This window comes from Lethenteron reissneri, unplaced genomic scaffold, assembly GCF_015708825.2.
Source record: "Lethenteron reissneri isolate LAM-NWPU_2019-01 unplaced genomic scaffold, ASM1570882v1 scaffold_1639, whole genome shotgun sequence".
NCBI classification, from domain to species: domain Eukaryota; kingdom Metazoa; phylum Chordata; class Hyperoartia; order Petromyzontiformes; family Petromyzontidae; genus Lethenteron; species Lethenteron reissneri.
Genome location: NW_026891376.1, coordinates 1,164,669 through 1,188,766, shown reverse-complemented (window position 1 = coordinate 1,188,766; position 24,098 = coordinate 1,164,669). Strand labels below are relative to the sequence as shown.

General features: G+C 48.2%; 1 protein-coding gene across 1 annotated transcript in view; it reads right to left on the bottom strand.

Moving 5' to 3' along the window:
• The window catches only part of LOC133363053 (chymotrypsin-like elastase family member 2A), a 68,746-nt gene that overhangs the window by 6,107 nt on the left and 38,541 nt on the right, over positions 1–24,098 (bottom strand). The window contains exons 3-5 of the mRNA XM_061582063.1: positions 11,402–11,511; positions 2,166–2,294; positions 577–713 (exon numbers count right to left, since the gene is read on the bottom strand). Of these exons, the coding sequence (XP_061438047.1) occupies positions 577–713; positions 2,166–2,294; positions 11,402–11,511 (376 nt within the window). The remainder of the gene's footprint in view (positions 1–576; positions 714–2,165; positions 2,295–11,401; positions 11,512–24,098) is intronic.

Genomic DNA, 24,098 nt, shown 5'->3' with positions numbered 1-24,098 from the left:
TCTCATCAGCCACACGTCCTTCTCGCAATGTATAATTTGACCAGCATTGGTTTAAGGAAGCCAGACTGCTGATAAGACACTGAATGTCGACAATGTTCCAGAGTTTTTTTAGTGTATAGAAAATAATGCTGATGAAATTATGCACTCTCAGAGTCTTTGGTTTTTTTGGCGTGTTTATGAATGTAAAAACTACATTTTAGGTGGGAATCAAGTCAGATCCAGAGGTATTTTTAAGAGAGAACAGCGTTTTAAATTGAGGAACTGCAAAGAGTTAAAGAAAGTGTGGTTGATGAATTTGGACATTTGGGTATTTAATGGCGGTTGCCTTTAATATAAATATTAATGCCATTAGGTTATCTAGGATAATAATGAAATCATTTTGCAGTTTCCTTTGTAAATTGAGGACAGAAGATTCAGGAGAATATAGGGTGATATCATACGCATAGAAATGTATGTATAAACGCAATTGCTTTGTGCTAGCATTATGTACACAAACGGAGAACCACGATGGACCTTTGTTGATCCTGGAAAAGACAGACGTTACCAAATAAAATGCGTTGTTTGTTTGGTCCTTACTTGACAGTTTTCCCCAGCCGGTCGCAAAACACTCGGGGTCGTTGGACAGGATATGTCCCGGGTAGGGCAGGGTCGCAGGTTGGATCGTGTTGGTGATCGGCACAGATTCATCGAGCTCAATGAGTGCAATGTCAAACCTGGAATGGAGTGGTGGAGGCACGGTGAGTGGACGATAGACGAAGGGGAAGCGGCGTTTATGGTAACAGTGCATGAGGAATTATACACTGGTCATTGCTTTCAGAATCATTCAAGTAGCATGGTACAAACGGCTCCATTCACTGCAAGGCACCTATCTAAGCCACCTCGGTATACATTTGCCCTTATTTCTGAGTTACAAGGTAAGGGTTTGCCCTACAAGGTCTTGCTCACGCCACTGCTGGTGGAAGGGCCGCCAATAGAAGAAACTCTATAGGATATTTGGTTCACTTTATATGTTAGGTGGGGAGAGGTGTATTTACCCACATTTAATGTCATCACATAGGACCTGCCAATTGATTGCGCTGCATACATTTTAACTGCTAGGTGGGTAGTGGTGAAAAGCAATATGTAAATTTTTTCAACTGTCGTGCCAGGAGATGGAATAAAACTGCAGACCTCTGGATTGCCAGTCCAATGTGGTAACCATTCTACCAATATGGCAGCTCCATTTGTTTATTAGTTAATACAATATGAAACTCGTCATTATTGCACTATACAATCCTCTCTATATACAGAAAACGTATTCTGCTTCTTTCGTGTGGATTCATAGCAGCAGCTTAAATATGTAATTTTATATTTGTTATCCACTCAATGTCCATTCAGACACAGAGTAGATCTCGTCCGCTCCACCTTTAAAGGAGTGAAGACAGCAGCTGTTTACAATGTGGTAAATCATTTGGGAGTTGGTGGCCGCACTCGCAGGCTGCCGAATCTTTAATGCACCATTTGTGCATCAGATGGCCGCATCGGCCATGCCCGGTCCTGGTTCGGTTGATAGTCGACCATTGGCGACGTGGAAGGTTGAAACCGGGAGGTTTGGTGGTAGGGTCCTGTATGAGATGTTTATTTTTTACATCGGCCACAGTCAAGACTTGCTTCCATCTCTTGCCTTCATTGCATTTGTGACGTGGAGTGAGGCTGCTCGTGATCCAGAGGGGGTGGCATGGTTTTAGGCAAAACAGGCGGCACTGGATTTATGTCCCAATGTATCGGACGGCTGCTGTTTCACGACAGATTTGCGGGGGAGCAATGTGGGTAAGCACTGGGAGCAACTGGGTCGGCGTCGACTTCAGCATACCTGAGATGGCACGCATTGCGATGTTCAGTTGCGTGTCGATAACTCGAGTGTGAGCTCTGTGTCCCCACACAGGTGAGCAATACTCTCCCAGTCGATTACACAACTAGTTCCCGCCAGTTGTAACTGATTATTCTTTACCATGTTGTTGCATGTGGATACCAGTAACACAAAATAAACTATTTAACAACTTTCAAAGTGGAAGAAAAATATATTCCCCACCTCCATGCCCATATCACACAGACATCCCGCAAAGGTGTGAGAAGCCCTCATCCAGCAGTGGATGGACAAATGTGCTATACGTGTATATACGTACCCATATTGTGGAAATTTTTCATTCCATCTCGGATGGATGCGTATATTCTTGATTTGCACATGAAGTTGTCCCTCTTCAACCATTTGCAAATTATGTTTTCCAAGAAACACGGACTGAGAATAATTCGTGCTGTGGGAGATAAAGTGCATCAGGAGATGGGAAGCATTAATGAGGTACAAGGATCGGATGCTCACTTAATAACAGCCGGCGCTACCATGTGGCCGAAATGTCTGATGCATGACAGTCAACCACATTTTCTTTCATCATGGAAGCTGGAATTCAGCGAAAGAAGATGTTTTTGTACAGTCATTGGTGATCACATTGAGACCATGTATTAATTACACTTGAGAACTGCTTTTAAACACGCCTCTCTTTGTGTAAGTGTATGGGTATCTACGTAAGACCTGGGTGGCAGGTTGGCACATTGTTCACATGTGTGCCTTTGCATGTATGTATATATGTTGAACTTCATTCTTATGGTGCATAGTCAATCATTCTAATTGGGGGTACAGGGAAAGGACATCAGACTAATAAGAAAAATCAGTTCTAAAAAAATTATCTTACAATCTAGATTAAAATGTGCCTATCTCCAATGGTTTCCTAATATCAGAAGGAAAAGCAATCCAGATTGCTGCAGAAGTGCATCTGAAAATGTGTGATGCAGTGACCATCTTCGTTCGATGGTAAGCCAAAGCAGGTTGACAGGATAAATGGAGTTCATGTGGTGGTCTATGCTCCTTGACGAGATCAACAAGGTTGTGATTCAATTGTGGCAAGTACTTTGTGTGTAATGAGTGTGACGTTATAAGGTATGTGTTCAGCAACTGGAAGACAATGCAGCTCAGCAAACACCGGACAGATATATTTGTCCTTGTTTTTCAGCAAGGATGTAGTTGCTTTTTGTGTGGAGTTTGTACGTTCACTCCTGGACCCGATCACGTGAGCTACATCACTGATTAGGGGAATTCTCCCATGCACTGAGAGGGGACTCGGGGGTGAAGGGGAATTGGGGTTATGGCCTGGGTAAAAGGGGAAACAGAGGCGATTTGCCAATTCGCGATCTCGAGGTGCTAGGGGGGGGGGGCTGTGAGAGAGTCGCCGATTCGCCAATTTGAGCACGTCGTGTAAGAAACTGTTGGTTTGTTATCGGGGGGGGGGGGCACAGGGGAGCAGTGGAACGTGGTGTTAATGCGAGAGATGTTGCGGTTGTAAATGGATTGTGAGGAATTTGTTTTGTTGTTGTTGAGGTTCCTCGGTTTAAGGGTGTTGCCCTACCTGCCGCCAGTTGCTGCTGCTGTGTTGACAGCCAGGATGGCTGATTTTTTTAATGGAGGGGGGATGGTGATGTAGTGACATGGCGCTGACTGTTTTAATAGCAGCAACTGCAGGTGGTCACTTAGCGCACATGCCGCTGAGCGTATACGCGGGTGTGCCGGCAGAGGAACCGGGGCAAGGTTCATTATAGACTTCGTATGGAAGCCCCTGGAACTCTTTAGAGGGTTCGAGAAGGGAGGCACGGCTAGGGCGGACCCAAGCCACGCCAAGGCGAATATAAGCAGTGGAGAGCGAGAGCTCTGGGCTGCCGATTCTGGGATCAGACTTGTCTTGTCGTCACTGTCATCGTTGTCGCCCTCGTCACTGCCGGACAGTAGTTGGCTGTTCCGGTCGACGCCGTCGGTGCAACGCGGACTGGGTCGTGTCTGGGATAGGGCGCATGGCAGTGGGGTCGTGCGTGAGAGAGAGAGGGGGCCCGAGTAGTGGCAGGAGCTCGGCAACAACGAATTAAGAGGGCAGAGCGGTACCTCCTGCAACCACCTCGTCTCCGGTTGACTGTGTGTGAGATGCATGCCACCCGCACGCACAGACAACACTACAAATACGTAACTTTCAGTACCACACCCATTAAAAGTCCTAAAGGGAAAAAGGGATAATTCTTGATTTGAAGCTTTCATGACTGCAGGAATCCATATTCTTTGTTTATTTCGGTAAAGTCACGTAGGTAGAGAAATAATAAATACAAATTATATATCACGACGTTTCTACCTACGTGACTTTACAGAAAGAACCAAGTAGTATGGAAAAGGTGATTATTTGATCTCTAATCCCCAGAAACAGGTTTCCAGGTGTGCAAAGCAATATTTGACGTCTTGAGTAGAGCTCAAATAAAATCATGGGTTAAGGTGTGTTTGCCCCGTCTGGAATGATGTTGCCTAAAAAATGTGAGTAAATAACCACCCCCTATATGAGTGACTGGCTGATGTACCATCTATTGTGGAAGATCCAATAGTAATCTGAAATCTGAGACCAAGTAAAGTACTGTGAAAAGATGACCTTGCAAGAAAACTGCTGAAGAAGGGTGGCAATTGTGAGCAGGGTACGCTATATGACATTATTACAATCGATTGATTTCATAGGATGGGTTTCATAGGAATTGAAGGATGCACTGTAGGTTTAAGAAGGATAATCTCGCTGATTGCAACAACAACTAGGGCATCTCCCTTAGTAGTGTGAGCCTAGTATTGGCCTCACAAAGCACGATAAAGAGAGGCTTGAAGAGCCCCAAAGTAGTTTGAGACTGGGGAGGTCCTGCACAGATGCCATATTCTCTATCCATCTGCTACAGCAGAGGTGTAGGGGATTTTAACAAGACCTGTATTCCTGGTTTATTGACCTGGTATTGGCCTGTGATACCACGAATAGGTCAGGGCTCTTGTTAATTGTCATGCTTTCTGCATCTTTAACCCTCTGGGTATGGTTGGGAGTCAGAAACAATTTTTGTTAACCTTGGGATACGACACAGATATCCACTGGCCCCTACACAATGTAAAAAAAAAATGACCATGTATTTTAAGACACTTTTCTTCGCTGCACCAGAGGAAGATCCATCTGATACAGATAAAATAGTAGGTTGATTTATGCCCGGGTGCAGTGAACGAATAGCACCATGTTATGCATACTGATTTTTTTGTAATTGCTGCTCACTCTGAAAAGCAGTTTTAGATTACATTGCTTAACCTGGATCATGCCACGAATAAATTGAACCTTACCGATGTAGTGACATAGAATCGATCACGTAGCAGCATAGCGCTGGCTGCTGATGGGGAAGGGGATCTGCAGCTTACAGCAGCACTGACTGAGAGCAGGCCAGGCAATAGACCAGGATCTTGGGGAAGGGTCACGGAAAGTGCACACCCAGAACCCGCTATAAGGTTTCCAGAAGGGGATGTGGTCGGGGCTGTAGCCAGGTGATGCTGACAGTATAAGAGGAGCATCTCTTATACTGTCAGCATGGTTTGGCTTCAGCATCTCGGTATGGCCAGTCAGGCAGTCTACCAGCTGTCCTGACTGGGAACTGTGCTTCAAATAGTGATGAGTTATAAAATGTTAACTGTCAGGCCGTGTTAATAAACACAGTGCCTCCTACTCTTAGTGTCTCCAAGTGAGTCACTACACCATCATCACCACCAAAACAAAGCACAACCCTGGGGATTTTATGTCATCTAATCCACCCCTCATCTCTTTCTGAGTGATGAGACAGTTTGTGGAGATAATTGTGGATATTCTATATTTGGACAGTGTGCTTATAAGCAGTTAACAATTGGCAGCGTGGGTCTACCTCTGAATCAGTAAAACTACATTTTCTTTCATCAGCTTCAAAATGCTGAGTGGTTGCTATATTATCGTTTATATACTCTCTGCTTATTTCGGTAAAGTCACATAGGTATAAAATAAAATATATTACGACGTTTTGGGCGCAACACAAGCGTCCATCATCAGGGTGAGTATGAAAGTGCAATCCAAAAGACATGTGAGCATGAGAGTGTAATCAAAAGGCATGAGAGTGCAATGCAACGGACATGTGATCATGAGAGATCTAAGAGAGAGGCATTGAGATTGAGACACAGAGTCGAAATAACAGCTGACATATGCAGGTTGGATGGAAACATCACAGTTAGTTAAGACTTTCTGATTAATAAAGTTCTTACAATAATTGCTAAGTTTGTACCCATCCTCTCGGTTGAAGTTGTGTCTGTGTTTATATATCTGGATGGCTTCATGAACAAATCTCTGAAGGTAGCCGGTAGGTTTGCAGAGTACCTCCGTCTTGGAAAAATCAATTTCGTGTGAGCCCACAGCATTAAAACAATGATCGGCAATGGCAGAGGTATTGGTCCTACCATGTTTCAGATCTGCCTTGTGTTCACGGATGCGGTCCGACACATGTCGTTTCGTTTCCCCAATGTAACTGCTGCCACAACCACAGCTCAATTTGTAAACACCAGGGTATTGCATGTCAGGAATCAAATCTTTTACAGATGGGATTAAATCACGAATTTTGTGTAGTGTATTGAAATAAACCTGGATCTTGTGTTTGTTTAAGATTTTGGAAATCTGTCTGGTAACCCCTGCTATGTACGGTAAAGTGATGGTTTAAGTTGGATTCTCAGAAGGTTGTCTCCGCATGGCTGGTGAGACAGCTTTGCGGATTCTACGGTCCGAGTATCCGTTCATCCTGAAAGCTTGACGTACGTGCTCCAACTCCCTGGCTAGGTGGTGCAGGTCGGAGATGCAACGGGTCTTATGGTGTAGTGTTTTGATGAGGGAATTCTTCTGGGTTGGATGGTGGTGGGAGTCAGAATTTAGATAGGCATCCGTGTGGCTGGCTTTCCTGTAGACCGAATGTCCCAACGAGTGATCCGGTCTATTCTCGATCAAAACATCCAGGAATGGTAGCTTGACATCCTTTCCACTTCCATGGTGAATTTGATAGACGGGTGTATGGAATTGATGTGGTTGTTCGTTTCAATACAGTACACAAAATCCGTGATTTAACCCCATCTGTAAAATATGTCAATGCTGACATGCAATACCCTGGTGTCTACAAACTGAGCTGTAGTTGCGGCAGCAGTTACATTGGGGAAACGAAACGACATGTCTCGGACCGCGTTTGTGAACACAAGGCAGATCTTAAACACGGTAGGACCAATACCTCTGCCATTGCCGATCATTGTTGTAACGCTGTGGGCTCACACGAAGTTGAATTTTCCAAGACGGAGGTAGTCTGCAAACCTACCGGCTACCATTAGAGATTTTGTTCATGAAGCCATCCAGATATATAAACACAGACACAACTTCAACCGATATGATGGGTACAAACTGAACAATCATTGGAAGGACGTAATTAACCAGGTATGTCTTAACTGACTGTGATGTTTCTATCCAACCTGCATATGTCAGCTGTTATTTCGACTCTCTGTGTATCTTTCTTTATGCCTCTCTCTTAGATCTATCATGCTTACATGTCTGTTGCATTGCACTTTCATGCCTTTGGATTGCACTCTCATGCTCACATGTCTTTTGGATTGCACTCTCATACTCACAGGCCCTTCGGATTACACCCGTTGGGTTGCACTCCCTCGTCGAGGAGGCCGCTCTTCTTCTCCTTCTTTTCTACAGTTACATGCTAATCTCTCACATTAACATAGCCACTTACTTGCCCTCTCATTTCTCACATTTACACCATGCTAATCCCTCACATTAACATAGCCACTTCCGTGCCCTCTAATTTCTCACTTAACATCATGCTAATCCCTCACATTAACATAGCCACTTCCGTGCCCTCGTTTAGGAGGCCACTCTCCTATCTTATAGTTACATGCTAATTTCTCACATTAACATCACGAGCCTCAGCCATTTCTTTATAACCCTTGAGCTACACCCATTTCAAACCTTTTAAAATAGTCTGCCTCAGCAGCAGACTATGCTTTCCCAGCTGATGATGGACGCTTGTGTTGTGCCCGAAACGTCGTGATTTATTTTATTTTATACCTATGTGACTTTACCGAAAGAACCAAAGAATATGGATTCCTGCAGTCACGAAAGCTTCAAATTAAGATATTATCGTTTGTTTTATATATAGCACCTTCAACCAGGGCGATTCACAAAAATGATAAAATAGTACCTTAGATGATGGCTAAAATAAAGAGTAGTGTTATTAAAAGTGGTGCTGTAGTTGTGGTAACAGGAGGACAGGTGGGAGTGGTTAAGGAGAGGTTGGGGTAGTGATAGGTTTTATGGTAGTAATAGAGATAGTGATAAGGGTTGGTGTTGTCATGGTGGTAGCTGCAGGGCGAGGGCAGGGAGAAGCAGGTTAGGGGAAATAATTGTTTTATGTGCAGTTGGTTCCATTAATGGGCAGCAAGAAAGGAAAAGGAACAAGAGCATGACTGGGTGCAATGGGAGGGAAGCACTGAGAGGGACATTCGAGATTGGGAGCATAGATGGAAGGATAGTACATCATAAGATATAAGATAAGCAATATAACGTTGAGTTGGGAAAGTAGAGCAGATATATGGGAACTGTCGGGGAGGCTAAAATTATACAGGATGCGGAATTTTGCAACTGTTGGAGAGAAGTGAAGGTGTAGGCATGAAGGCCGAGCAGAAGAGAATTGCAGTAGTCAAGGTGAGCGAAAACGAGGGAGTGAATCAGACTTTGTTTATCATTGAGACATATTGATGAGCTATGAAGCTCCTTTTCAAAGATGTTCAGTAGGAGTTTAGCAGCAGAGAGTAAGATGAGGAGACGGATTTTGCGAATGTTGAACAGATGAAAGTGGCAAGTGGGGGTAGAGGCATCGATGTGGCCTATTGCTCTATACAGGGCACCAAGTCATCTCGGCCACAGTTAGGTCGTTCCTTCTCTATGCTGATGAAACTCGGATCTCTGCAAAGGGAAATCTGCACTGGTTCTATACATTTAGGCTTTAATCAGACTAGATTGTTTGAGAATCTCGAATATCCTTGAGATATTGGGGCACAGTTCTATCAGCGAGCTCCTCCAGGCGGTGTTGGAGGAGTCATGTAGCCAATATGCCCAGCCCCCACATGCCCAAGCTGCTTCTGTTTGGCCGCACAGATTGGAACTAAATGGGCACAGCATGGGCTAGAGAGGACATGAACTGATATGGTACTGGAGGATGTGAAGCTGAGCGGACTTGCCGACAACTGGTGCCAGCGATATCAAGATCGGCCTCTATGAAGGAGGCACACAGAAGATGCTAACAATACGTTTTAGGCAGTCGCCCTGCAACAACAATGCAGGCAGAAAATATTCCTGATTGGCACAGTGGGGAGCACAGGCAGTGCATCTGTCAGTCATCTCAGTCAGTTATTTATGACACCTTCTGTTGGTTTGACCCGTGACCTTCTATTGAGAGTGCACCTACCCTGGCACAAGCACGTGGTATCATCACCACCACATAGTGATGGATGGCGACTGGTGTTCTCTTTTGGAATTTGTCTGCATGGTTTCCTCCAGGTTAGCCAAACAGCCCAATGTATCAAGACCATCTTAGAAGTATGTATTCATACGCAGTGTATAACGGGTACGCTTGAACCGTCTTAACTGTTGTGATAAACTGTAGGGCGGTGCATTATCTCTTTGTGAGCTGGTGGATGAAGGAAGTTTCCTGAACTTGAGATAATTGTTGCTCGACTGGTTGGCCAATCACCTTCTGATGTCCGACTGAATCAGCAGCTCGTTTCAACAAATCTCGACAAAACAATTTAAACATGCGAGAAGACGGGTCTGGAGGAGATGCATGGCAGAGGCTTGGTGGATTAAAGCTCTGGAGGCAGTTCCGTGCAGAGAGCCACTAAGCATAAACTTCTCCCAGCTCGTCCAACACCACCATCAGCAGGAGTGAGCTGAACAGTGAACCCAGCTGTAAGTGCAGGTAACTCGCACATTTTTTTTATCTCACTAAATTAAGAATGTTTAAAACGTAGTGAATATAATGTCCACATGGATGATGGCAGTGGGATTTTACCTTGTGCAATTTTCTCATCCGGGTGCAAACAGTGGTAGATACCAATGCGACTCCGAGAGCAGCGTTTTGGAAGAACCAAAGGGTTCGGGCAGGAGAAATGATCCAGCCTAGGCCTCTAATCCCTCCTCATAGAGATAGCCAGCATGAGGCCACAGTGCTGTTCTCCAATCTGAATTGTTGTGAATATAATGCACTATGCAGCTATGCTGAGTCTGTGTTGGTTGTATGTGTAATGTAATCAGAGACAACTTCACTGCATTTACCATCTGGATGACCATGAGTGTAGAATGTCAAAATTTACTATTTTTTTTACAGGTAATGCCCACTGAGCTATATAGCTTTTTTTCAGAAGCAACATGGCCACAAATGATAGCTCAATGAAGTGGCTTATTGTGTGGAAATTCATAGCAGCCAAATACTTTCTGGGTATGTTTTTAAATGTGGAGGGTAAAACCGGAGGCCCCGGAGAAAAATCCACGCAACCACGGGGATAACATGAAATTTGGATTCAAATTGAGCAATCATTGGAAGGATGTAATTAACCAAGTTAAACTTGAGCTGCCTTATAGTTTACAGTCATATCCATATTTCCAGTCTTCCAGCTTTATACACCAACATCACCAAGATATTTGATGTACAACTGGGTTTCAATAGCGCAAAAAATTGTTCCTCCCCCCCGTCTCCCCTCCCCCCGTTTCTGCCACCCATTCGATGTACAGGCGCTCCTCTTGCCCTCACCTTCGCGCCAGCATCACAAAGGAAATTATGCTTATCTATCGGCTTAACTCAGTCAATCCCCCTGCCCAACCGCCCGCGATGCCGCGTGCTCACGTGCTCTCCCCCCCTCGGCCACTTGGCTCCTCCCCCCCTCTCGTACTCTATATAAACATGCGTCTCTAAATAGCTCTCTTTATACGCTACAGTAATTTTGCTGGAGCAGTCACACCTGATGACGGAGACTTGTGTTGCATTCGAAACGTCGTGATTTAATTTAGTTGTTTTCATTTTTTTTATATTTTGTGATTTAATTTAGTTGTTTTTATTTTTAATTTATTTTATTTTATTTTTTACCTACGTGACTTTACCGAAAAAACCAAAGATGCTTGCAGTCACGAAAACTTCAAATCTAGAATTACCTAAAAAATCTTCCACGTCGCTTTGTCGTACCCTCACGTGTCCTCACGTGTGCCATGCTGCCAATTTCCCTGGAACGTACTTTGCCGTGGTGGGAGAAATCAGTGAATGGTGCTGGAAAACGGACCAGTCACCATGCAGTCCGTCTTCTTGGATAAGTAATTAAAATTTGTCACTGGGCTGAGATTTTGTCAGGAGTTAGACGTGACGTCTTAACGTTCCAGGATCACACTTGGTAATGTGTGGTGTCTGCAGTGAATGGCTCACTCACTCGATGCAATGGGCAGCAGTCAGCACCCAGTTACTGTTGAGGAAAACGCCTCCGCACGTGTGGTAGATATCATTAGGACGTTCAGGAAACCATGCAGTCGCGAGTGAGATCTGCAATGACATTACAATATACGTGAGAAGCTGTTTAATATCAGAAAAGCACAGCAGAAATTTGACATTCAAGATAATGTTCAGTACGATACAGTATAGATTTTCACCCTTGCTGTGTTCAGCCACCAGACTGCAGGATTGAGCAGCAGGGGCCCAGGGATCCACGTGAAGCATCTCTGGCGTTCCAGAGAGATCTGTTTCAAAAGCTGATTCGTTCTGCTGTTCATGAGTTTTGAGTTTATTTGAATTATTTTTGCGAATGATACCGTTTAGCCAGTTTCTTGGATATTTTACGAAGAGATGAATATAGATACACAGAGACACATACAAAGAGGCTCATAGAAATACATTGATAGGCAGAAAGATGCATAGAGGCACAGAGAGATATATAGATTCACTAGCGGGAAGTACCCGGCGTTGACCAGGCAAAAAAGACACACATCGACGTACATACACACAGATATCGACCCACACACGCAAACACATCTAGCCACACACATACACAACAACCGGCATTCACCACTAAGTGGCGGTGACGTCACCACGACGCTTTTGCCAGGCCACCTTGAGGCCGCGTGAAGTGTCGAACGCCCGCTGGCAGGAGGTCACGGGGCAGACCCAGGTGCCACGAGTCGACTGACTGAGATGACCGAGATGACTGGCTGATGCACTACCTGTGCCCCCTACTGTGACAACTTGCTGTGCTTTCACCACCCGGCGCTCCGCTCGTTGTTGTGAGCGTCGCTCCTCCGCCGTCTGTTGTTGTTGTTGTTGGGCGACTGCTTCCAACTGCCCAGTAGCGTCCTTCACCAGATTCCTCCACAGAGGCCAATCTTGACACCGCTGGTACCAGTCATCGGCAAGTCCACTCAGCTCCACATACTCCTGTACCACGTCACTCCATCTCTTCTCTTGCCTGTGCCGCGCCCGCTTAGCCCCCTCGATCCGGCCGAACAAAAGCTGTTTGGGCATGCAGTGATTGGGCATGCGGGCTACATGGCCCAGCCAATGCAGCCTTGCCTGCCGGAGGTGCTCACCGATGGGACTTCGTCCAGATCTTTTGAGGAGTTGTGAGCTCTTCACACAATCCAGCCTGGTTAAACCCAGGAATGATCGTTGGCAGGCCAGCCTAAATGTTTCTAACTGGCGAAGATGTTCCATTAGGGGGGTTCACGTTTCGCAAGCATAGAGAAGGGAGGGAATTACTGTGGCCGAAAAGACCCGAAGCTTCGTGTGGAGTGACAGACCAGGTAGCTTCCACACAGCATTACGCAACCGATGAAAAGATAATGCCGCTCGACTTATTCGGAGTGAGACCTCTGCTGTTAAACCGGAGCCGGTCATGAGCACACTGCTCAGGTACGGGAAACTCTCCACTCTCTCCACAACTGCCCCATCACCGATTGGGAGTTGTGGGGGTGGAGTGCCCGATGGTACAAAATACCCAGGTAGGTTTTTCGTTTTGGTGGGGCTGATGGTAAGGCCCCACCTCTTAGTGACACACTCCAATTTCAGCAGCAGCGCCTCCAACTCCTCCTCTGAGTGAGCTGCAATTACCAGGTCATCGGCATACATAACGTGGTTGACCAATAGGGAGCCATCCCTTGACCGCACCTGGGCATTGATCAGCCTCCCATTATATTAGTACCAGATGTAAATTCTTCTGGTACAGCGACTGAAGTGCATGCAGAAACTCAAAGCAACAATGGAAAAGGAACCGCTGACAGTGGAAATTTTGACCCAGGCTGAAATCGACCTAATCCGCTTCAGCCAGAAGAATTATCAAGACCATGCCAGACGCCAACGGTTCAGTCCATTGTGTGTGTGTGTTAAAAAAAAAGTTCAGCACACTAGATTGACCTATTACAAAGCTCTGTCTGTTACAAGAAGCAGCATGAACGTATACTATAAGATAAAGAGAAGGCTCAAGAAAGCCAATAAGTGGCAGAAATACAAGAACTTATTATTGTTATAAGTAAAGCTTAGTATTTAGAGTTATGTGGTTCTTAAGGAAAAGTTCATTGGTATGCTCCCTGCCTAGCCAATTAGGGGCTGGTAACGTAAGAGCCATAAGACAAAAAGTGAATGTATTATTTCTGTGTATACATTTGATGTACATCTGTCATACATTTGTTGATAGACTGGTTATATCTTCTTGGTTCTTTCGGTAAAGTCAAGTAGAAGGGAAATAATAAAATAATAGAAATAAAACATAATAAAATAATTCTCACGACGTTTCGGCCACAATGCAAGCAGCCGTCCTCAGGTGAAGAACAGGTCTGTCGGAAAGACAGCGTCTGAATGGGCACCACCACGCTTGGCAGCATATATTTAAGCTGGGTTGGAGGGGGAGGGGGCGTCTTGACAAAGGAATTTGCATATCAAGAGGAATTTAGCATATTTATGGGAAATGCAGATATGGGATTAGTCACTACTTGTGAAATGCGTAGGAGGTGGGGGGGGTCTTTGACCGTGCAACAACGTGATACAGTACGTGAACAGGCAAAGACATCACTTGAGAAACCGCTCGTTTTTGTACAACTAAGAAATAAAGAAACTGTTTTATTTAAGAAAACTCAAACACGCGTCAGACTTATTGGTCCCACAAAGTGTAGCTTATTTTTTGGTACAAGAAAGCTGTGCCTACAGGTGGTACCTGCTATGATTACAGCGGTGCATACTTTGGTTGTACCTGCTATGATTACAGCATAAAATACTGTGGTGGTACCTGCTATGATTACAGCAGTGCATTCTTTGGTGGTACCTGCTATCATTACAGCAGAAAATACTGTGGTGGTACCTGCTATGGTTACAGCAGTGCATACTGACTGTAGTGGTATCTGCTATGATTACAGCATTGCATATTGACTGTGCTGGTACTTGCTATGATAACAGACGTGCAAACTGTGGTGGTACCTGCTATGATTACTGCAGAGCATACTGGCTGTGGTGATCCCTTCTTGCACTGCAGCAGTGTATACTGACTGTGGTGGTACCTGCTATAATTACAGCAGTGCATTCTGACTGGTGGTACCTGCTATGATTATAGCAGTGAATACTGACTGTAATGGTACCTGCAAAGGTTACAGCAGTGCATACTGTCTGTGCTTGTACCTACTATAATAACAGCTGTGCACACTGACTGTGGTGGTTCCTGCTATTATTATAGCAGTGCATATTGACTGTGGTGGTACCTGCTATGATTACAGCAGTAGATACGGTGGTAGTATCTGCTATGATTATAGCAGTGCATACAACCTGTATGATTACAGCAGTGCATACTGACTGTGGTGGCACCTGCTATGATTACAGCCATTCATACGAATTGTGATGGTTCCTGCTATGATTCTAGCAGTGCATATTGACTGTGGTGGTACCTGCGTTAACTACAGTAGTGCATACCGACTGTGGTGGTGCCTGTTATGACTACAGCAGTGCATACCGACTTTGGTGGTTCCTGCTATGATTACAGCAGTGCATACTGATTGTGGTGGTACCTGCTATGATAACAGCAATGCATCATGACTGTGATGGGACCTGCTATTATTACAGCAGTGCATACTGTGGTGGAACCTGCTTTCACTACAGCAGTGCATACTGTGGTTCTACCTGCTATGATTACAGCAGTGTATACTGACTGCGGTGGTACCTGCTGTCACTTTAGTAGTACATGCTGACTCTATAGCAGTATATATAGACTGTATTACTCAAAGTACTCACCTGACAGAGTGGTGTGGTGAGGCCTATACACATGCAGAGCCCCCGGACTCACCTAAATTGCCCAGCCGGACGAGGTGGCACCATGCTAGGCTGGGTGCTGGACCCCCCCCCCCCCCACCATCCCCCCAGCCGCGCTACAATAATACTATACAAGCGCTATAATTTAAATTTCTACAGTGTCTATAGTAGTGTAGGGGTGTCAGGGGAAGGATTCCCACCAATAGATGGGTTAGTGGGAGGGGTGATCGAAGAGATATAAGGAGAGAACGGGCGGGAAGAAGGGGCCTTTTGGCGGGAACGAGATTGGGACGGCTGGGGACAGGTGTGGATGGAAGGAAAGGAATAAAGGACGAGACCCCTGCAATCTGGTGTCGGCTCCTACTTTACATCTGGTGGCAGCGGTGGGATCTCATGGCTACAAAGAAAAATCCCCGCGGGAAAGAGCCAAGGGAGGAGGAAGCAGGGGCCGGGGATCCTTCCCATCCCGGGCAACAAGGGGGCCTGCTATCAGAAGCAGCAGCAGGGGGCCCGGATCGCCTGGAGGACCGCATGGCCCGCGTGGAGAGGGCACTCCAGGAGCTCCTACAGAGGCTCCCTATGGGGGGCCCGCCAGCACCGGGACCCCCACCCCCACGCGTACTACGGGAGGAGAGGCCACGGGACCCGGAGGCCGACCAGCCGGCCGGGCAAGAGCCGCAACCAACCTCGTCACGCCAGCCGCCGCCGGTCCCGCCAAAACCCCCAGGGCTAACCACCCAACACGGAGAGCAGGTGGCCGGACGGCCGCGTCGGCTGGGGCCCGTCTACAAGTTCGTGGCTGAGGAAGAAGACTGGGAGGAGTTTGTCCGCCGATTCGAGGCTGCCTTCCACGCTCTCGAGTGGACAGACGAAGAGGCACTACGAGCGCTGCCATCCGTTCTGGGCAAGGAAGCACTCGCCTCTTACACCTCCCTTCCCTCGCACAGCAAAACCACGCTACAGGCGGCCTACGAGGCTTTGGGGGAGATCTATTGCCCGGCGGAAGGAGCCTTTAAATGGTTCCAGGATCGCCAGCGAGGGGCTAAAGAATCCCCTTTAGCCTACAGGGGTGCACTGCTCGTGTTGGCGAGGAGAGCTTTCCCTCACCTGGCTGAAGAAGCGCTCGAGGACCTCGTGGTCGAGCACCTCATCGCCTACGCTTGCCGCGCCGGCGTTGTAATGCCCGTGGTGACGCCGGGGGAACGCACCTCGCTCTGGGCTGCCCGGACCATCCAAGCCCACGAGCAGGTCATGGGCCGGGCGCCACCCGTGGGCCCGGTGGCTGGCGCGGCGGGGGGGAACAGCCGAGTCGTTGCCGCGGCGCTACTGGGTCCAGCGACACCAACCGCCGAACCTGCACCGTCGCCACAGGCTGCCTGTGGAGCAGCTGGGGACGGACCCCCGACGTCTGAGACGGAGCCATCGCTGCGGGAGGTGTACGCGGCGATCCAGGGACTGGCGGAGCAGAGGGACCAGGGGCGCGACCAACCGCCGCGTCGCTGGCAGCCGCCTCTACAACATCGCGCCGAGCCCCCCCGACGGAACGCCCCGTGGGTCTGCCACCGTTGTGGTCGAGAGGGGCATGTGGCGAGGGGGTGCCGCACAGAGCCGGAGGCCGCCAACGTCACCTGGAACCCGCCGGGGCCGAACGCCGACAGGATCCAGGCGAGTGACGCCGTCCCGCCCGGCCTCTCGGTCGGGCCGAGCAATTATAATTCCGACGCCGCGAACTTTCCGGGAGTCTCCTCGGGGTGGGCGCCGTCGGTGTCGTTCCCCGGTCCCCATTGTCCGGGTCGGGGGAAGGGGATCGCGCCGGGGATAGCGCCGGGGCCTGGGATTGCGTCGCGACCAGGGGTGGCGTCGTGACCCGGAGTGGCGTCGCGAACGGACGTGACGTTGCATCCGGGAGTGACGTCGCGGCCAGGAGTGGTGTCGCGGATCGCGCCGGGAATTGCGCCGGGGCCGTGGACCACGTCGGGGATCGCGCCGAGGCCGGAGACCGCGTCGGGAGTCGCGCCGGGGCCGGAGACCGCGTCGGGAGTCGCGCCGAGGCCGGGAGGGACGTCGCAGGCGGACGTGACGTCGCGGGCGGAGGTGACGTCGCGGGCGGACGTGACGTCGCGGGCGGAGGTGACGTCGCGGGCGGAGGTGACGTCGCGGGCGGACGTGACGTCGCGGGCGGAGGTGACGTCGCGGGCGGAGGTGACGTCGCGGGCGGGCGTGGTTTCGCGGCCGGGCGTGACGTCGCGGGCGGGCGTGGTTTCGCGGGCGGGCGTGACGTCGCCGGCGGGCGTGACGTCGCGGGCGGGCGTGACGTCGCGGGCGGGCGTGACGTCGCCGGCGGGCGTGACGTCACCAGTTGCCTGCGACGCCGGCGAGTTGCCAGGGGCAACGGCCCGGGGGCGGAGGCAGCCCACAAGATTGACAGTGCGCCCTGGAGCAGTTCCACGGGCCGCCTCGCCACCGCTTTGCGGCAGATCGAGACGGAACCAGGGGGACCACGCCCCCGTGACAAAGGGAAGGGAGGGGAGAAGGGAGGGGCTCACGGGAAGGCCCACCCCCCAGTCCACACTGCCCCCTACAATGGGGGGGGCCCCCCACACCACAAGGGGGGCCCATCCTACGTCACCAAAGGGGGGCAATTTGCACCACATAGAGAGCCCAGCCCGCAACCCAGGGGTAAGCCCACACTATGTAACAAGGGCGCGTTCACCCTGCTGCGACGCACTCCAAAGGGAGGAACCCCATCTTCAGTCCATTCACATCCATCCCCCATCATTTCACCATGCACCACAGGATAACGAGACGCTGCCTGGTCAGTGGCCGGACTCAGCCACACAATGGAGGAAGCTGGCAAGGCGGGTGGTAGCGGCCACGTCAGGAACCTCGGTCCTGGTCGGTGAAATCGCGGGAGTGTCGGCACGTATCTTGGTTGATACGGGGGCATCAGCCACGATCATCTCGAGCACCATGCACGAGCTGCTGCCGGATAAAATCCGACCTTTAGTCCCCGTCAAGACAACGTTCATTGCAGCAAATGGAGGCAGCATGGGCTTCCTGGGCCAGGTTGAAGCCCCGATACAGATTGGGCAGCTTTCGGTAGCAGGACCCATCCTTGTCTCCGCAACGTTGCCCGTACCCTGCCTGTTGGGGACGGACTTTCTGAGGCGGATGCCAATGAAAATCGATCTGGCCAATGGGCGGGTGGAAGTCCAGGGAACGCATCTCCATTTCCTAAAGGCGGAGGGGGCCAGCCGGTGTGTACCCTACGTGCAGGCTCTGGTCAGTAAGTCTGTCTCCATTCCCCCGGCAGCCCAGATGCTGATTCCGCTGCAATATCGGTCTCCCCTCGTGACAGCCCGACCAGACTCACCCATCCTGGTGTCTCCGGCGTCAGCTGCCATGGATCGCCATGCGCTGGTGGGAGCCGAAACTATTGTACAGAGGAACCAGCATCTGTTCATTCAGGTGCTGAACACCTCCGATAGAACAGCGACGGTGCAGGAGGGAACAGTTCTGGCCCACGTTAGTCCCTTGTCACTAGGAGCCCCAGGGACAAAGCCCGAGCTTGTAGGCAGCATCAGCCAGTCCGAGGACAGAGGGGCCGAATCGTGGATGGACCAGCTGGCGGGGCCTGAGCCGGGATTGCCGCCCGACCAGAAACAGCAGCTGCACTCATTATTGCATGAGTTCTCGGACGTGTTTGTTGTATCCTAACCCTTCTTCCAAATTGAGATTTTTATATATTATCTTTTACTTGTTTTTTAATGAATGAAACACACCAAAGCGCAGCAAACTGCAAAACACCAGGTGTGGTTAAGTAATGAACGGGAGGAGGGCTAGGATGGCAGAATTTGCAACCTTGCTTCAAGGAAAGATAAGGCCTGATGAACGGGCACATGTCACCCGTGCAAGGGCAGAGACAGTGGGAGTGTCAGCCAGACATAGTTAAGGCAAAAAGCCCAACCATCCTGCATGGTTTTAAAGTAACGTCAAAATTCGAAATTCAACAACAGAGTAGGCTAAATTATCGATCCTCGCGCTCGCTCAAATTGGAGACCAGGCTGCGAGCTACATCAATGAACCATTGCCCATTTGCTAATCCAATACTGAATGTTAATATTACTGAAGTCAAAACGAATTCTATGACCTCAGCACATGGGCAAATAATAGGGCAGTGTCGACTCAAAGGCAATGGAAGAAACAGAGGGCCTTTGTCTAAATCACAACCACAGAAAGCCAGGAATCATCACTGATTGTGTGTTCAGGGATTCCGAGCTAGTTAGAACACGTGCACACTGAGGGAACAAAGAAGTGGGTCAGCTCAAGGCTGTGTGCACAGGGGGGGGGGCTGATTTAAAAGAGTGTTGTATATCTCTCAAGGCGGGCAAGACCCAGCTGAATAACAAGGCTGCGGGGGTCACCAGAAGTTCGCATTCGCCTAGTTAAGACAAAAAGCTCAATTATTCTGTATTGCTATTAAAGTAACGTTAAAGTCGGAATTTAACAACAGGGTAGGCTAAAGTTATTGATATTCACACCCACTCCAATTAAACCAGGCCACAAGTTACGCCTACTGAACCATCACCATCATTAAGTCAATATGAAATGTTATTTCCATACTTTAATACTTTCTATACAACTCGACCCGAAGCATATGACAATCAGAACCTTCCTAAGTCAAAATTGAATCGCACCCAGACAGGAGCGAATAGTCGATATAAGGTTGAAGAGGGAAGGAAATTAAGAGCACGGCGAACTGCAAACGTAAGCAAAAAGCCGGGAACGACACCAGGCCAGCAACAGCGAGTCGAGCTTCGACAGGCCATAAAGTAGGAATAATAACTCCCGGGGTCAGGGGACACAAGAAGAAGCAGGCAGACAAAAACCAGAACTGACTCCAAGGTTCAACCGCCCTCACCTACAAGGAGTGACGGAAATTAATGAGGCCTTGAGTTAACGGCCAGCTGGACGGCAACAACCACGGCGAGCAGAGATAGGGTGGGGCAAATACTGCGGGGCTATGAAATGCAACTTCGTGTCAGTAAAGCTCTGACAAACAAGTTAAGTTAAAGACATCACAATACATAATATCGGACATAACATCAATGTTAACGCTATTCACCGTAAACTATATTCCGCTTATATAACCATGCAGACACCAAGGAATACGAATTCCTAGGATCAAGAAGCTTACCCCTTGACCTAAGATATCTAAAATAAGTTAATAATAATAAGCATATGCATGAAAAGACAAAGTAAAACTTATGAAAAGCCAGGATAACGGGATGAATCACCACCAGGTCGAATATAATACATAATAAAAAACGATGTTAAACCCAGGGTCGGAGAGAAAGGGAGATCCCGGCCGTCTTTGTATCCCCGCAGAGCGGGATAGGAGTGTGTATACGCTCGGGGAAACACCTCCACTGGAGTCAAGCACCACGATGGGAAACGACAGACCTTAGGTTACATACAGAATCATAACTGTGAAATAGTAAGGGACAAATGTTAACTTAAAACTTTTTAACCATTTCTTTGTGCGCCGGGTCGGAGAGAGCGTTGCCCCTCCCTCCAGGTGGTGCGAACAAAGACGCCTATGAGACATTTGTAACGTCTGTGTTTTGGGTTCATGAAGAAGGCCAGACAGAGAGACGACCTCGAGGCAATTTGTAACATCTGATTGTTTGCTCGTGGGTTTATGGAGGGAGTGTGACAACGGAATATATCGTGGGTGATGCACACAAGGACATACGGACGTACGGACACACACATGGACACACCTGCCTACGGACAGATCCTGACACAGCAAAAATCGAAAGAAGTCCCGCCTTGTGGGCGGGATCCAGGGGGATTTTTCGGCATAAAGGAACGGATCCTGAGCATTGGAAACTAGTGCGACCAGTGGGTCCACTCAGGAGTGCGACCGGGAGAGTCGGCTCAGGAGGAGTGCGACCAGCGGGTCCACTCAGGAGTGCGACCAGTGGGTCCACTCAGGAGTGCGACCAGCGGGTCGACTCAGGAGCGAGGGCGACCAGCGGGTCGACCCAGGAGCGAGCTCGACCGGGAGGGTCGACTCAGGAGCGAGCTGCGACCAGCGGGTCGGCTCGACTCATCTTCAGCTCGTCAACCTCTGCCGAGCCGGAGGCCTCTGCTGCCGCCGGAGTGGTGAGCGTCGCGGTTTGGCGACGATCCAGAGCTGCACGCTACGAGCGAGTTGTGGGCGCCACCTACCGACCGGGTTCCGAACTGCGACAGCGTATCAACAGCCATCTGACAGGGGAGCGACTGATACGTATGACGCGCACCGCCCCCTCACCACACGACCACCAGGCGTCTGTTGGACATAAAGAATCGACTCCGAACACTGACTATTCAAGACAACTCTTACCACTCAAACACACTCGAACCCATAAGCCATCCGTGGCTGGGAAGGCATCACAACGAGACCGAGTGATGGCCATCCGTCGTTTATAAGAGTATTCGTAATTTTTATCTTTAATATTTAGTGGGCTGTACTTTTAATCGCATAAATTCCCAACAGATCCATCAATACGAACTGATTCTTGGCACCTCCTTCCGCCGAGCCACGCTCACGTGGGGAGTGGTGGCCCACCGGATCCTTATCAGGTGATCTGGTCCCCAATTAGTAAACTTGGTATAAGATAACGATCTTCGGAAAAGGAGCACCGTCGCAGGCCCTTACTCCGAGCCGTTCTGTTGGCAGATAACCTGCCGATGTATCTGTTGAGATTGGTGCCTTTAAGAATAATAACTGTTTTGATTGTGTTTTTTTATCGCCGTATAATCTTTCAAGTATCTTTCAGTCATAATCGCCGCACGTACTCGCATCCTCTACAGAATATTCAACTGTCCCGTGACCCAAGGTGTTAACAACGTGATAAGGGTTGCGTATGATCAATAAGGAGTGCGGTACTGCGTGAACAATATTGAGTATAATCATTCATTAACGTTAAGGTTTTCTTAGCATAGTATTTGCATATTTTAACGACTCTCTCTCTCACTAACAACCATCGCGTTATGAACAATATTGAGTATAATCATTCACTAACGTTAAGGTTTTCTTAGCATAGTATTTGCATATTTTAACGACCCTCTCTCTCACTAACAACCATCGCGTTATGCGGGATCCATGTGCCGTTGTCAAAGTGAAATCAGACAATCGTTGATGATACTGTATTGATGCCGTGTTGACGTTCCGGGATTGAGAGTTCGCATACTATATCATAGTTAAGGTTGAATTAGTAATAAATTGATCAATATAGAAGTGGTTGTGTGATTCTTTCCTGAAATCTATGCATAAGATCTGCTTCTGCGTTGAGATCTGAACTTGGTGACCTTAATAAACACACTAATACATACTCAGTAAATGTTAAAGCGATAACTGGGTGAACCGGGGACCTAAAAATATAACCACGAATAAACACTCTGGGAATGTTAAAGCGAGAATGAGACGAACCTAGACAACGATGCCGAGTTAATCTAAGTTAATCTTGCATACTTACACCACACCTGCATAACTGCATACGATTAATTGCCTTATTCCGATCGATAACCCACCCTCGTCACCGAGGCGGGGTCTGGTTATCATAACGACTTGCATTATCATAATTACACCCACTCGCATAATTAATACGATTACCTCTCGAATTGGCATAATTAAAATGTGCATAATTACATAATTAACATATTTCCGGATAATTACACATTTGGCCAAATTTCATTTAATTATTATTATTTTCACTGAATATTCATAACCCACATATACAACATAATAATTTCACCCACGCACGCATACAACATAACAAATTTCGATAACCAACATATACAACATAATGGGGGCTCGTCTTCCGGGATCTCTCGCAGACAGTTTGTGCATGAATTCAGGAACGAATCACTGATGTGTTAATCAAAGTGTTGTGAACTAACGTTGCCTTGTGATTGTAAACGGGGGTATACAAAAAAAACGCGCTCTGAAGGGAGATACCAGAGTAGCAGAGTATAACAAAGACAGCTGGGCTGAGATTATTTGCTCGAGTTGAACTGACGCATCCTGTGATACAATTGTTTATATGTGCTCTGAAGGGGAATTCTAGAGTAACTCACGACGCACATGAGATGTTAGAATTAAGATACACTCTTAAGTCTATTAACCACACTACATAATAGAGATGGCACAGGATCCACAACATTCTGAGTTTGACACACCAACGCATAACACTGATACAGAGTGGACCTCTGAGGAGGAGATGGAATCTATGGAAAAACAATATCGGGAATTTGTGTTAAAACGTACTGGACGGACTGCTAGCCAGCAGACGGAGCAGAGAGATATATGGGAGGGGAGCCATACAGAAGATGTTAAGGCCCATAGAAGGAAACTACTTAAGGACGTGATGAAATGTGGCAAAGCCAAACGTGACGTAAAAATTGCAGAAATAGCGAGGGTAGACTCGTATCTCCTCGCACAGACAGACAGAGAAAGATTATGGAATGAGGAAAAATTTGAAAGGGAGAGACAAGAGAAACTGTCCTTAATGGTGCAGGTAGAGCGTCTGCACGCCCTCGTGAGAGAGAAAGAATCCGCACTAAATGCACCAGTGAAACACCCAGACGTTGATACACAGAACACATACGGGAGTAACAATTTACCACACTCCGAGCCACGTGGACGTAGCCCAGGGCCAGATCCCACAATGAGTATGGCTACTAACACCCTCGCAAATCGAGGAGAGAGAAGAGGAAATAATAATACGAACGGGAAAACATGAGGCCGACCACCCCAACGTTAGAGAGAGACAAATAATTAACCCTAAGTCATCAGGATA